This window comes from Trifolium pratense, linkage group LG2 (genome assembly GCF_020283565.1).
Source record: "Trifolium pratense cultivar HEN17-A07 linkage group LG2, ARS_RC_1.1, whole genome shotgun sequence".
Taxonomy (NCBI): Eukaryota; Viridiplantae; Streptophyta; class Magnoliopsida; order Fabales; family Fabaceae; genus Trifolium; species Trifolium pratense.
This window is the reverse complement of record NC_060060.1, coordinates 45,696,591-45,712,487: the sequence shown is the minus strand read 5'-3', so window position 1 is coordinate 45,712,487 and position 15,897 is coordinate 45,696,591. Positions and strand designations below refer to the sequence as shown.

The 15,897-nt window shown below is 32.3% G+C and overlaps 2 protein-coding genes across 4 annotated transcripts; one reads left to right on the top strand and one right to left on the bottom strand.

Moving 5' to 3' along the window:
• The first annotated feature begins 3,493 nt into the window (after window positions 1-3,493).
• On the top strand, window positions 3,494-7,299 carry LOC123905464 (short-chain dehydrogenase TIC 32, chloroplastic-like). Of its 2 annotated transcripts, none has more exons than XM_045955069.1 (8): window positions 3,494-3,645; window positions 5,433-5,664; window positions 5,794-5,873; window positions 6,137-6,290; window positions 6,444-6,522; window positions 6,647-6,731; window positions 6,871-6,917; window positions 7,032-7,299. In XM_045955069.1, exons 1-8 carry the CDS (start codon window positions 3,534-3,536, stop codon window positions 7,191-7,193), a joined length of 951 nt encoding a protein of 316 aa, XP_045811025.1. In that variant the 5' UTR covers window positions 3,494-3,533; the 3' UTR covers window positions 7,194-7,299. The 2 variants fall into 2 exon arrangements, with proteins under 2 accessions (XP_045811025.1, XP_045811026.1); XM_045955070.1 differs by lacking the exon at window positions 3,494-3,645 and adding an exon at window positions 5,021-5,065.
• Window positions 7,300-8,100: 801 nt separating this feature from the next.
• LOC123905463 (disease resistance protein RGA2-like) lies at window positions 8,101-12,676 on the bottom strand. Of its 2 annotated transcripts, none has more exons than XR_006808376.1 (2): window positions 8,908-12,530; window positions 8,101-8,507 (listed from the first exon to the last, which is right to left on the bottom strand). XR_006808376.1 is itself a non-coding variant. In XM_045955068.1 (2 exons), exons 1-2 carry the CDS (start codon window positions 12,310-12,312, stop codon window positions 8,384-8,386), a joined length of 3,378 nt encoding a protein of 1,125 aa, XP_045811024.1. In that variant the 5' UTR covers window positions 12,313-12,676; the 3' UTR covers window positions 8,101-8,383. The 2 variants fall into 2 exon arrangements, 1 of the variants encoding a protein (XP_045811024.1); XM_045955068.1 differs by having other exon boundaries at window positions 8,101-8,472; window positions 9,024-12,676.
• Between the last annotated feature and the right edge of the window lie 3,221 nt (window positions 12,677-15,897).

Here is a 15,897-nt window from a genome sequence, read left to right as displayed (position 1 = left end):
TGGGGAAATATTTCTGCAAAACAGGTTACCATCCCAACGTTCAAGTTAGTAAGTGAATCAAGGAGGACTGAAGTGAAAAGTGATTGAATTGTGTATCTTGGCACCAAAGTCTTATCCTTTATAAAGAGACGCGATTATAACTGTCTGTGATAGCTGACAATGGTTGGTAAAGAGCACAAGGAGCCGTTGAGATGAATCCAACGGTCCTAGCTAGTAGTATTGTAGGTTGTATACTGGAACAACGGTGTTCGATACTAATAGCTTACACCAGAACAGAAGCCATCGAGGTGAAGTGAGATTGAACTGGATTTAAAGCACTTGGGAAGCATGTATTGAACTAGATTTAAAGCACTTGGGCAACATGTATTGGGCATTTGCAGAATGAATAAAAACTATTAGACTAAAATGAAGGGCTGAGATTAGAACATTCCACTAAACTTATTTTCAGACACTCTCTCACAAAAATTTCAACAACACCATTAATACACCACTGTCGTCATTCATATTTCTAGCACCTATCATCGATTGACCAATGACGATGTTATTAAATAATTAACAAGTTCATTGTTCTACAAATTCTTCCTTCCTTGCAGGCCTTAATTTCTTTTTCATTGAGTTTTCTTCTTCCTTCACAGTGTGGGGTGGTTTTAAATTATTTTTGGCCTAAAATCACTCCATCTGCATCTTTTATTTCTCACTTTTAATCTAAATAAGTTATTTTCACATATATTATCAAGTCTCGTTTATCTATTCGTAACACTTTAGTTTAGTACTATATGAGAGGCTGTTAATACAATGTATTGAAATTATAAAAATATTCTAAAATGCGTTTATTAGTAGTATTTTTTGGAAAAATTAACTAACACAAAACATATTTGAGGACCAACCTAACATAACAAATAAAAGATAAATTTGAGAATCAAAATGACTAACAAAAAACATGTTTAAGGATAAAAATAAGGGAAATGTTAAACATGTCTCCAGAGTAATGGTTAAGGAAATCTTGAATGTAGTGCATTCAATATGTTAAAATTTTAAAAAAGAATCTTTTCTACTTAAATTTTTTTGCTTTTATCTTCATTTTTGTTTCATTAACCTTTGTTCAGGGAACTATTTAGCATGACCCTAAAACTATTAAGAATGAAACTCTAGTTCTTCTGATCTTAGGTTAGGTGCAACTCACTAACCACAAAAAATAAAAATTATAAGTGTTTTGGATTGGGTCTATGCCCACATAGTGTTGGTTTGTCTGACGCGGTACTTTCTCGAGGGGGGGGGGGGGGGGGGGGGGGGGGTGGGGGGTGGGGGGAATAGAGAACATTGAGTTTAAAATGCGTAGAATTGCTTTAAGAGGAATTTTATCAAACACTTGGCGATGTGCAAGTAAAATTCTTACTTAGGCAAATTGATCAAACACTTGGTGTGTAGAATTTTTAACAACTTAATCAAGCAATTTCTATTATTCTACTAATCAATTTAAATGTTGAGATTTGGTTAAAATCAAGTAACAAAATCTTCAATTTGCTAATTGAATAGTTGAATCAATTTTTGAATACAATTTTGAAATTAAAATCTTTTGATCAATACAAATTAAAAAACATTGTGATTCAATTTATCCAATTATCAAATTTCAAAGATTAATCTAATTCTAACCAAAATCACAGAGAACAAATTAAAGAGATTAGGAAAAGAGAAAGACAAACACAATTGTTATGGAGGTTCCACCTTTGTCCTCACTCGGTGTACTCATCTTTCACTATTGATGTCAAACCACCGATAGCACCTTGTTTTATTGGTTTTGGAATGCAAGTTTACACGAATCTTTACAAACGCACAAGTCTCATAATCTCTCTCTTATCTTCACTTGAACTTTGATCTCAATTCTGCCTTTGGCTCCAACACTTAAAATTGAAGCTTGGTCAACCTCTCTTTGATAGTTCTTCTTTGGGAATTTGATAAGCTACCATTTAGGATTGTCTTGAAAAATTGGTATAGGAACTTGATCCTAACCGCAACCTGTCGATAGAACCAACACTATAAATTTTTATCTCAAGAACAAAGGAAAAAGTTCTCACAAGAAAATTCTCAAATAGATTAAATTTCAAGGTGTATTTTGAGAAGTACATGAAAGCCTTATTTATAATCTATCCTTACATAGTAGGATTTATTGTCCACTACCATACATTTATCATAGGCCGTAGAAAATGACCACTAACATGTTTATAAATTTTCACCAGCCAATATGCTGATAATAGATGGCGGCAAGCAGCAAAAACAATAAAGAAGAGTAGTACCTGTTCGGGTAGGTTTTGGAGGGAGTGGCCAAAAGAGTAATAAGTTTTGGAGGGAGCTGTATTAATAAATTAAGAAATATTATAGGAATAAATTAGGAAATATTATATATAGAAAGATATTTCAATATACAGAAACTAGAATCAAATGAAATTTTAAGTGAGTGGAAGATTTTAATCTGATGCGTCAATTGAATCTCATAGTTACTGTTAATAGTTCTCGTTTCTCACAATAGTTATCCGTTCTCACCGGATACACTCCTTATATATATATATCATTCTCACGAAGGAGAAGGTATTATCATTTTCTTACTTTAAAAATCTTAAATTCAAGTAAAAACACTTGAGCGTCAAAGTGTCTACAAGTACAACCTCATTCGCATCACCGTATTAGAGAGGAGCACCATCAACCACATTTATTCTGATCAGTTAAGATTAACAAAAATTAACAAAACCCACTTGGGTTGGTCTGGTGGTATTGATTTGGGACCTGGAAGTGCGCTCCTCCTTAAGGTCTCAGATTAATTCGATTTTCTCTGGTGCCAAAATTAACAAAAACGAACGATATAAATTGACGAAGTTTGACATGTAATCAATCACGAACGTTGATTTCAAATAAGCATATTCAAATTTGAAATACAATTTTATAACTCAAAACGATCTCAGCTGCCAATCACAAAAAATCGAATGGCTCAAATCAGCTTCAACATCCTGATTTTGGCTTGTTCAAAAAAACATCATGATGTAAATGTGGAAAATCCACATAGTAACATTGACTTTAAGAAAATGGTCGGACTAACATGTATGTTATAAAAATGTACTCGATCCCAAAATATAAGATCCAGTTTGTCACTGTACGTACGCCAATGCACAATTTTGATCACTAATATCTTTAATTGTATATTAGTAAAAATTATAAGAACCTGATATTTTGAAAATACTCATAAAAACAAATCAAACAAGATCTTATATGCTAATATTTATATCTATATATTATTAAAAAAATATAATCAAAGCAAGATAAGTGAATAATGTTTTTTAGTCAAAGTAGCTCTTATATTTTTGGGGATGGAGTAATATTTTTTTCAAAAGTTTAAAATATAATCACATACTTGGATTTCATTTAAATTCTTAACATGTAATAGTATTAGTTTTTTCCTTAAAAAAAACGTAAAAAAATAAAATAGAAAAGAAAGATATAAAAATGAAGTATTATTGGCAGATAAAGTGAGGAAAGAGAAAATGTGGCTGTTTAGCAGAAAGGGACCTTCTGGTTCTGGGTTCTCAGCTTCTTCTACAGCTGAGGATGTTACTCAAGAAATTGATGCCACTGATCTCACTGCCATTGTTACAGGTTAGTAATTGGTCTCAATCAAAATCAAAATGGGTTCCTGTTTTCCTATTTTTTGTCCATTCTTATTTTATTTTTCATCATTGGTTTGTTGTTCTTGTAATGACTAATGAGAAATTGCTTTTCATGTTAAAAATGTCAAATTTATATATATGGGAATATTTATTTCAAAACAAAATAGGGAGAAAAAAAAAATTCAACATTAGTCCTTCATTTTTCCAATTCTAGATAGGCAAACAATTTAAAAATAATTGGATATTTTCCTCCTTTTATTGGCTTCTATAATTTTATGTGATAATTCAAAATTAGAGCATCTCTAGAGGTGTTTTTAAGCAAATTCATAGAGATAAGAACTATGCATCTCCAACATATTAAATTGAAGGTGTGTCTAGTGTCAATGTAAGGTGTCTTAATATATGCTTGGATCTCAACCCCAAAAGCTAGCTCAAAGTGTGAGGTTGCCCTCACATCTTCAAACAAATTCCAACAACACAAACTACATATTCAACACCCACCCTCACGCCTAGCGTGGTCCTGGGTCAAATGTCCACATTGCAGTCCTTAACCCGGCTCTAATACCATGTTAAATATGCTTGGATCTCAACCCCAAAAGCTAGCTCAAAGGGTGAGGTTGCCCTCACATATTTATACACTTCACATCCCGGGAACCTAAGCAACGTGGGACTTTAAACAAATTCCAACAACACAAACTACATATTCAACAAGGTTTGTCAATAGATAGCACATTCAATTATACCAAACTCTCAAATTATTATCAGTGTCAGTGTTGTGTCCGCAAGTGCTTGTGCTTAATAGGATAAAAATAAGTTCTTTCTTAGTTTTCTCAAATTATTATCAGTGTTGATGTATCACTATCGTGTCTACTGTCTAGTGTCCATGTTAGTGCTCATAGCTCCACTGTTGGAGCAAAGTCGATTTGGGTACTACAAAATCTAAGAAATGTTCTTCTATAGGAACTAGATTCTTATCATAAAATAATTATATTAACGCAGAACCAACTACCAGTAGAAAATAATTATTGTAAACTATTCAAAACTCTATGCGTCTAAAAGAAGAACACACGCAGTCTCTATTTATAATGAAGTTGCAATAATTACATTAAATGTCTAGGCTGTTGTAATGACTAGGAATACTAACTAATAGCCTAGGATGATGTAAAGTTAAGGAATAGTAAAAACACACTGACTTTTAACAATTATATTGCACTAACCGAGAGTTCTTTAATTTGATGAAGCATAGTTGAGTCCATAAAAGAAGAGTTAAGAACCTCAATTGTGAGTTGTTCACTATTGATGATGCTCTTAGTGTCCGCTGGGAATCACTGCAAGAAGGCGAGTAACGTGCGTGATTACTCAAAAGCTTGAATTTGAAGCTTTACAAAATTCATGGCGACATCACATTGGTATATGAGAAACCTAGAGGGAACACATATCCAAACCGGCACTCTTTCCTTCTACATGCCAAACAATTGCTGAAATTTATGACTTCTGATTACAATTTTTCTTATGCTTCATACATGATTGCTTTGTTTTGAATTTTCTTATTGGTGTTGGCACTATGCTATATTGCTATTATAATATGTGTTATGTAGAGGAAAATTTAAACTATGGTGTTCTTATAATATGTTGCAAATGTGCTTTATATCACTATAATTTCTTTTGGTAATAGTGGCTATGTTCTGTGTAGATTACAGATACATGTTGGTGGAATTCACATTGGTGCTTGTTTTGATTCCAGTTATTTTAATTATGTGGTCCATGTTACTGTAGGGGCTACTAGTGGTATTGGTATTGAGACTGCCCGTGTACTTGCATTACGCGGTGTCCATGTAGTTATGGGGGTCAGGAATATAGAAGCTGGTAAGGAGATCAAGGAAACCATATTAAGAAATAATTCAACTGCAAAAATCGACATGATGGAGCTGGACCTAAGCTCAATGGAATCTGTGAGAAAATTCACGTCACAGTTTAACTCTCGTAGTCTTCCTTTGAATATACTTATGTAAGTTACCATGGATACTTTACTTAAGAATTTTATTTATGAATGTGTTACACCAGAAGAATGTTAGATATTAAAATTTCAACATATGATGTTGTATATAATAAAAAGATCATCTTTCACTGTTCTAAGAAATAATGCAGGAATCATGGCAACACCATTCAAGCTTTCCAAAGACAATATAGAATTACAATTTGCAACAAGCCATATAGGTAAAATTTGCATCTTAAATATTTGTCAATGCATACTCATGCACAAATAATATTTGATAAATCTTATAGTCTTTAGTGTGCTAAAACAATCAATCCATTAAATTGTTAATTGTAGCAGAGTGAAGATACTTATATTACTACATCAAATTCTTTGAAATTTATAAATTTGTATATTGGAAAATAATAACTGGTATTGTTTATAATCATTGTACCTTATTGTTTTTTTAAGAAAGTATGATATATATAAAGATCTTTCCATGTAGGTCATTTTCTTTTGACAAACTTACTGTTGGAAACAATGAAACAAACTGCCATTAAACAGAAGAAAGAAGGAAGGATTGTAAATGTTGCATCAAGACGTCATAAATTATCATATTCTGAAGGGATTAGATTCGATAAGATTAATGATGAATCAGGGTAACAATTTCTTAATGGCATAAATTTCAGTACAATCATTTATATTAATGATATTTGCAAATGTTCCCTCTCAGCTCTTTTAATTCTCATCGGTGATTGTATGATATATAAAATCAAGTATTTGACATTTTCAATAATGTTCACATTTTTCAGGTATAACAGTTTGTCTGCCTATGGACAGTCAAAGCTTGCCAATGTTTTGCATGCTAATGAACTTGCAAGATATCTAAAGGTGACTCACTTGTTTGAGGTTTTTATGTTAAGCAACTTCGAAGTTTTGAAATGCGAGCTATTTTTATGTTTTTCTATTTATCACTGTTGGTTTCGTTATGCTAATGGATATTTATTTATAACAGGAGGAGGGCACAATGATTACTGCAAACTCACTGAACCCAGGAGCGATTGCCACCAATCTATTTCGTTATCACAGTTTAATCGATGGTAATTCCATCTTTCCTGTTTTATTTTTCGTCTCAAAAAAGATTTTATGCCAAAACTAGATCAACATTCAACTTCTTGTTCGCATTGATGGATGGTGCACAATGCACATATTGACAATTCGGGCGTATTCCTTATGCAGGATTTGTTGGTCTAATTGGTAGATACGCAATGAAAAGTATACAACAGGTAATAATCTAACTGAAGAATTTGTTTAGTTCTTTTTTCTTACAGGTCACAGTCTAGCGCAAGATATGTGTAAATAAATTCATAGAAAACTTCCTCTAATTCTTGTTATCATAGGGAGCAGCAACCACATGTTATGTCGCATTGCATCCACAAGTTAAAGGGCTGAGCGGTTGCTACTTTGTGGACTGTAATTTAGCTGAAACAAGTTCACAAGCAGGTGATCAAGAGCTTGCAAGGAAACTATGGGAGTATAGCTCAAATTTGATTAAAACTTGATATTATCACTCCTAAGTTGTAAGCACTATTTTTTTTTTTGAATCGGCAAAATTTATTAAATCTTCCTCCATAACAAGAAGTACATGAGGAGCCAAAGCAGTACAAAGAATCCACTAGCACATCTAACAAGGACTGCTACAAAGATCCAAAAGAAAGAAAAAACCCCACTAACATAGGAACAACAAAAGTTGTAAGCACTATTATATAGTGATAATTTTAAACTTATGTATCTTTTGCATCTATTGTCACAAATTGTGTGATATTTTTTTACCTGCTTTGCCTGATTTTATATGGTAAAACTATACAGTTATTATAAATGTCCTCTTTAAGGATAAATTTGATTCTGAATTAAATTTTCTTTTTTATTTTTATTATACTACTTCAACTGCAATTTACTTGTTATTATTTTTGTCATTTTTCAGTATTTTCAAAATAATTAAGGAGGTTCTACTCTAACACACTCCCATTTTCCATTTTGCTCTGTTTTTTTCTTTTTATATAAAAAAAAATCAATTTTAATATGCAGAAGGGTTTGAACCTGCGTCCTAAAGACCAAAACATTGTTTCCTATCTACAATTAACGCCCTCACCAATTTTTTGTGCTATAAATAGTTTCTATCCAAATGTATATATCTACAATTATTTTGTGAATAAATCACAATTTTTTATCAGTAAAAAAATGCATAATTTATATTTTTTTCTAATTAAATGCATAATTATTTTCAAATAAACACAATAATTCTTTTTTTTTAGTATAAATGCAATATAGTTATTAGGGTACGTTTCGCCTAGTTTTTTTTAGAGCTTATGCAAATAACTTATGCAATATAAATTAGGTTTTATGCTATTTTATAAATTTACACTAGTGAAAATTGTAATTTTATAATCTATTTTATCATAAATTATCTTGACAAACTTATCATAATATATAAAAATTACATAAACTGTTAGCATAAGCTCTAAAAAAAACTGGGCAAAACGAGTCTTTACTTCAAAATCAACTGTAATAACTTCTAGTCATTTGGTATAGGTGAAACAAACCAAATATAAAAAATAAAAATAAAAAAATGAACCAAACAAAAAAAAAAGCACAAAATACAGGTGCCAAATAACCAAAACGAAACAAATGACAATAATAATTAAATAAATTGAATTTAATAAATTCCCCTACATCCTAAATTCAGCAATCGTCAGTTCGTCACGTCATCAACCAACTTGTCAAATTGAGCATAATCAGATAACCAACTCGTCATCAACAAACTCGTCAAATTCCTCTTATCTGCATCCACATTTCAATGTGTTAAAAACAGTATACTTCGGCTCTGTTTGGTAACACAAATAAGCTAGCTTATAGCTTATTATATGAGTTTATAAGCTTGTTTCAAAAAATTAGAGGTGTTTGGTAACAAGCTTTTTATACTAGCTTATAGCTTTTTTTCAGATGCTATTTCAAGTAGCATTTGAGCTTATAGCTTATAGCTTTTTACACTTTATTTCATTTTTATCCTTTAATTTAATAACTACCCACTCTAAAAAATAAACTACTCTCTATCAATTATGTAATTTTATATTTAATAACCACTTTAAAAGCTAATTTTACCAAACACTTTAATTTCAATAAGCTAGCTTTTCAGCTATCAGCTATAAGCTAGCTTTTCAGCTATCAGCTTATCAGCTATCAGCTAGCTTATAGCTTATTTTTACCAAACGGACCCTTCTCCTACTTTTGATGATAAAACTAGATACAGTAAGAAATGAAAACTATTCATTAAATTACCGTAAATTTTTTTTGGTATAACAATAGATGATAAATACGTAATTCATAAATACCTTTGATGTTTTCTTGGTCCAATTCCAATTTTGGTACATGAGCTATCTTATGCCAATCTTTCCCTGTTTCTTTCTTGCATCGCTTCACTAGCTTAGGACATCCCCTAATACGTAATTCATGCAAGTTTTTGAGTTCTTTAAAGCTAGCTGGTAATGCGGTTAATTTCCGACACCAACTGATTTCTAATGTTTGAAGAGAAGTCATGGTCCCCAACCAGTCTGGCAAGGTTACAAGAGAATGAAAACTTGACAAATACAAACTTTGCAGCGAGGGAATACCTTCTAAGCCATTTGGTAAAGTTCCATCTTTTCCGCCGAAGATTGTCAATTGACGAAGGGAAGTTAGCTTGTTCATACCTTTCGGCAAGGATTTTAAGCTCCTGCAAAATGCAATTCCTAGGCTCTCAAGACAAGTCAGGTTTTTCATACCTTCCGATAAGGATTTTAAGCTAAAGCAAAACGAAAATGTCAAAACTTGAAGAGAACTCAAACCTTGCAGTACACACTCGGGGACAGACTCAAGCTTATCACAAATGAAAATGCGTAGTTCTTGTAGGGAACTGAGACCGTTGAGTTCATTAGGTAGTACCTTGAGTTCATCAAATTTTACAATGAGAAGTTTTTTGAGATTATGCATACTAGCTGCAATTCCCCTCAGGAAAGATGCACCACCATCAATGGAATCTCTTTCAGTATTCCCATAAGCATAAAAAGTCTCAACAGATGGAAGGGATATTGGAAATGCAAGCTTTGGGGTCCCATTTATGCTCAAGTTGGACAGTTGTGATAGCATCTCTACTCCTTCAGCTTTCAACACCCTCTCTAACTTTGGTAAATCATATAACTTCATTTTCTTTAATGATGGAAAAGCCTTCTTGGTGGAACCTCCATACAAGTCATCATCAATGTACTTCACGTCTCTCATTCCAGACACATAAAGAGTTGTTAAACATGGTAATTTACCAAGTGGAGGAAGTCGGTCACAGTTTCTGCAGTCGTAAAGTATAACCTCAACCAGACCTTCCAAAATAGAAGTATTTCTCATCCAATTTGGAATATTTATTCCCTTATAACCCTTCATCCCAAAATATTTGAGACCTTTGTGAGGTTCAAGGGCTTCAAGGATTTGCTCAGCGCCAGTACCACTGCCTTTTGAATTAACATCCCCACCCCATGACAAGTATAACTGACTTAATTCCTTCTTGTCAATTAAATTAGCTTCTCTGGCATCTGTTTCATTCGACACATTCTCAAGGCCTTTGATGTGTAGCTTGCCTCCTAGTTGTAAGTTATGTAGCTCTGCTAAACTGAACCTACCCTTCGAACCAACAATGAAAGTGCTTAATGTTCTCAAATGAGTTAACCCCCCAATATTAGTAGGCATTGAAATTAATGAGGAACACCGTGTAATCACGAGATGTCTGAGATCTTGTAGTTGTGCCAATTGCTTGGGAAGACTAATAAGCCTGGAACAATGATCAAGTTTTAGTGTTTGTAATTTTCTTAGGCTACAAATAGACTCAGGCAGGGTTTCAATGGTGCTATCATAAAGTTCCAAGTACCTCAAATGGATAAAATTCTTTAAGGCTGAGAGTTGAGTACAGTTTGAACTTAATACTCGGAGAGGAGTGATTGATGGAAACACACTTAAATTTGATTTAGGCGGATTAAATTGAAGAAAAGTCCGCAAGGATTCCACAGTTTTGAACGGAATCAAGTTGTATTTGAATTTTTCATCAACATTGAAACAACTAATATGATGAACTCTTCTTGACAAAGTAGTCAAGCTAGCAGTTTCTAAAGCTAAGCATTGCTGTCCCATAATGGAGCTAGCAATATCATGGAATATATCATGCATTTTGAATGTAACTTTACCTTTTCCATTAGTTTCAACTTCTTGAAAAAATGATCTTTGGCATAGTTCATTCCACACATCATTGCCTACATGCTCCACCTCTAAATTTCCTCTGGACGAAATAAATTCATTGGCCATCCAAAGATGAATTAGATCTTCCTTCACCATTTTAAAATCTTTAGGAAATATAGCACAAAAGGTAAAACATGGCCTCAACGATAATTTTAGATTGTAGTAGCTCAGTGTTAAAGCAGACTTGGTAGCATCATCATACAACTTCCAAATCTCACTTTTCTCTATAGAATCCCATTGATGTTCCTCTGTTTTAAAACGTAAAAGGCTTCCTAGTGCTTTGGCGGCAAGAGGTGAACCACCACATTTTCTCACAATATTCCTTCCAATCTTAACAAGCTCCGCACGCATTTCCCTGTTTGGTCCAAACAATGACCAAGCTTGTTGTCTAAACACTGACCAAATATCATCATCCGATAAACCTACCAAATGATGAGCAGGATGAGGTCCCACAATGCTTGCAACAGTCTCAAGTCGTGTAGTGACTAAAATTGATGCACCTTTTGTTCCATTTCCATTTGGCAACAGATACTTGAATCTGCTCCAATTCTCTGGGTCTTCACTCCAAACATCATCAAGCACAAGCAAATACCTTTTGGTTTGCAAAATTTGTTGAACCTTTTTTTGCATTGATTCCAAGGAAATGAGATCTGGATTTTTTCCGTCTACGATTTCTATGATAGAACGGAAAAGTTTCATGATATTGAAATCATCAGAAACACAAACCCATATTTTCACAGGAAAGTGAGCAATTACCCTTTCATCATTGAAAACTAGTTGAGCGAGTGCTGTTTTTCCATATCCACCGTGGCCAACAATGGAATATACAGAGAGTTCTTCTCTGTCACAAGCATGATTGACAAGAAAATCAACAACCTTCTTCCTATCCTCATCTCTTCCATGAATTTGGGGTTCAGTGATGACAGAGGTAGTTTGGCGCCGTACATCATCTACCAGACGATGCTCCATGGTTCCAGGATTTAATCCAAACTTGACCCTTTCTTCAGCAATAGCATCAATCCTTTCAGCAACATTTTTCATCTTCTTTCCAATGCTACGACGCGCATATAGCTTCTTAGGATGGATGATGGAGTATTTGTCTTTGTAAGCTTCGGAAACTATTGAACATTCGTCCAATATATCTTCAAGAACATGTGCTGCATCAGTCAGGTTCTGCAGCCAATGTTTCACAGCATCACTTGTGATTTGCTTCTCATCAGCATCTTTTAGGACAGCACGAATGGCATCGAGATTACTTAATAGCTTTTCAGCATGTTTGTTAACACCTTTAAATGTTGCATACTCCTCTTGGACATAAGGTGTCAGTTGTGAAATCAAAGTTCCTACTAAATCAAAAGCCATTTTCAGGTGTATGAGAATTGGAATGAATCAAAGTTTATCTCTTGAAAGATGAATATGCTAAATTATTTGTTTTCAGATATTATCAATAAAATGAATGGTTATAGTTGTTGTGTAAGTTTTCAAAGTTGGCTCCTCTGATTAGTATCAAAGTTAGACAAGTTGAGAAAAGAGTTAAAAAACAAGTTGTCACTTGTGAGGCATTCTTTGAGATAACGTTGTTCTTGAAAGATGAATTTGCTATATTATTTGTTTTCAAAGATTATCTATAAAATGAATGGTTATAGTTGTCATATAACTTTTCAAAGTTGGCTCCTCTAGCTAAACAATACAAACAATTAGTATACATTATCAACCGCAAACACTAATACCCTCGAGGTAACTGAGATCCATTTAATGGGTTGACATCTCCTAACAAATGTTTCTCCATACGCACCGGCCGGGGATCGAACTCAGGACGAAATGGTTAAGGGACCCGAGTATCTACCACTTGTGCCACACTATGTTGGTATTAGTATACATTATTATTGTACCCGACAGTGAGGAATAAAACCACGTTGTGATTTGGGAAGGTGCATGACAGTGACAAAAAGAAACAAAGTTGCGAAGGCACATCAGTGAGGAAATATATAAATTGGGAATCTTTTCATATGAAACATCATGTCCATTCATTTGATCAATGAGTAAAAAACTTGTTCACTTTCAAAGGTATGGTTGCCAAGTTTGATTTATATGTGAAGAATTTTGTAAGGTGGTTGATTAAATTGCATTTTTTTTTCCTTTCCACCTAATTTCAAATCCCAAAAGTAATTGATTAAAATGATGAAATTGAATTAAGTGATATGCAATGAATATATTTAATATTGATTTCCTCAACTTAATTTCATAGTTATAGACTAAGACTAAACTAAAATTATGATATTAATTTAAGTTGTGGAATTTTTTTTTTTTGTACATAAGTTGTGGAATATTAGTTTGTGTTATTAGTTGAGGAATTATGTTTGTTATAATGTCATGAGTTGAAAAAAAAATGACAAATTAATTTAAACATAGGAAAAAAATGTTGTTAGTTATTTGTTAAAAAAATGGATAGTTGGTTTGCTGATAGCTTCGCAAGTGCACAAGATTATTGTCGTAATAATAGAGTATCTTTTCAAAAGTATAATTTATTTAAATAACATGTTAGTAAATATTAGATATATTTTAGTGTTATCAACCTCCCACATGCTTGAACCACCGATTGTCCTCAAGAATGAAGATAATTATTTAAATAAATTATACTTTTGAAAAGATACTCTTATTATTACGACAATAATATTTTGTACACTTGTGAAGCCATCAATCAACCAACTACCCATTTTTTAACAAATAACTAACAATATTTTTTTTTCTAAGTAACGTTGTGGAGTCGATAGCTTATGCAATATAAATTAGGTTTTATGTTATTTTGTAAGTTCACACTAGTGAAAATTGTATTTTTATAAACTTTTATTTTTTGTTTACAATGAGCTGAGGATCGAACTCAGGACCTCTAGCAGCATACTATCCAAACCACTTACCACTAGACCAAACCTAGTGGTTTATTTTTATAAACTATTTTATCATAAACTACATTAACAAGCTTATAGTAATACATAAAAATTGCATAAATTGTTTGTATAAGCTCAAAAATAAAATAATCCAAACGGATCTTGATCCTCGTTTCTATATATTGTAAAAAAAAATCTTTTTAATTTATATATTCGAGCTTTAAATTATGCTGGAAGTGGTTTTAGATAGATGATCATATTCAAGATTTGGTATACACAACCACACAAATCATAAAATCTATAAAGATTATCAAGTGTATTATTAAATTATTGGTACTTTTATATCCACTATAAATAAAAATAATGAAGCAAGGTAATGGCTTCACAACCATGGTACATAAAACAGCAAGGAAAATTTTGACTTATCCAAATTTGCTTTAGTTTATGCCACTTAATGATAAAATTAATATTTCTAGAGCATGGAATAAAATTAAAAAACAGAGTGTTACGGTGTTACCTGTGATTTCTTGTTTCTTTCCTTCTTTTGGTGGTATTGGTGTACAACTTGTGGAGTAAAATATTCACTACGTAACTACCACGAATTAGCATAGATAGGCATTGAATCGAGTGTTTAATTTTTTGTGTATATAAATATATATAATATATAGATAGTAATAGTAAAAGCTAGCTAGAAAGCTTCACCCACCACAAGTTGTTAAATTTTTTTAAATGGCAAAATTATACTATTAAAATTTGAAAACCAAAGAGTACACAACGAGTAATAATAATAAAAGTACAACAACTCAGTTGGCAGAGATATTACATTATATATAAAGGATCGTGATTCAAACTTCGATCATTCTACTTATTCATTTTATAAGTGAAATTTTTATCCACCAGACTATTTGACCGAAAAAAGAAAGTACAATAATTACAAAGAGAACAATAAATGCGCACCACAAGTTGTTAAAAAGAAAATGAAACAAACATGTGCTATATATGCTTCTTAGTTCTTACTCTTCTTAATCGCTCACATGTCTTTGTACTCAAACATATTTTTCATGATTCAAATAAACAAATTCGAGAGTTTGCAAGGTTTCTATTTTGAACAAATCAAAATCAGATGACTTCCACGGTGAGCAGGGGCGGACCCAGACACAAATAATCGGTTGGGCTAAAAAAATTAATTACTATTGAAAAAATTTCTAAAACAACATGTATATCTAAAAAAAAAAGAACAACAACAAACCAACAAACGTGAAAATTAATTACTAAGGAAATGACTATGATCGTTAAATCATACATATAACTTCTTTTTTTACTGCAAAAAGACAAGATTTGAACCCAAGACCTTACACTCGCAACTCCTTGAACAATCATGCATATAACTATTATTTGATGTTTCAAAAAATTCTACCTTGAACCAAATATATAGAACTCAAAATTATACTAACTTATGGTTTATTTTGATAAGCTAGTTCAATTAGCTTATAAATTATTGATTTTCACTTTTATCCATATTATCTTACTTCACAAAAAATTAAATATTAATCAAACATATTTTTCTTATGTTATTTCATATTTATATGCTAATTCAATTGGTAATTAGCCACTATTTTTTTGCGAAACAAAGTCAAAGATGATTATTAAAAAATTAAACGATATAACTTAAAATAAGATTTTACTTATAACTAGAACATCGACCTGTGCGGTGCACGGATCTAATTAGCTGTAATGTAAGATATGTAATTATAAATTATGATATGATAATTGCAATAATATAAGGTATATGAAAATTTTTTAGTAACATTAAACGATAGTTCAATAATAATTTTGGATAAATATTCATACAAAGGAAGGTATATTACGGAAGACTTCCTTACGGACCACATTCGAAGTCTTAGTCGTATCTTCGTCATCATCGTCGATGATCAATATTTTTAATACTTCTCTAGAAGTAACTTTTGAAATCGCAACATACAACTGACCATGTGAAAACACTGGCGACAGAAGATATATCTCAACATGCTTTAAAAATTGTCTCTGGCTCTTTGAACCG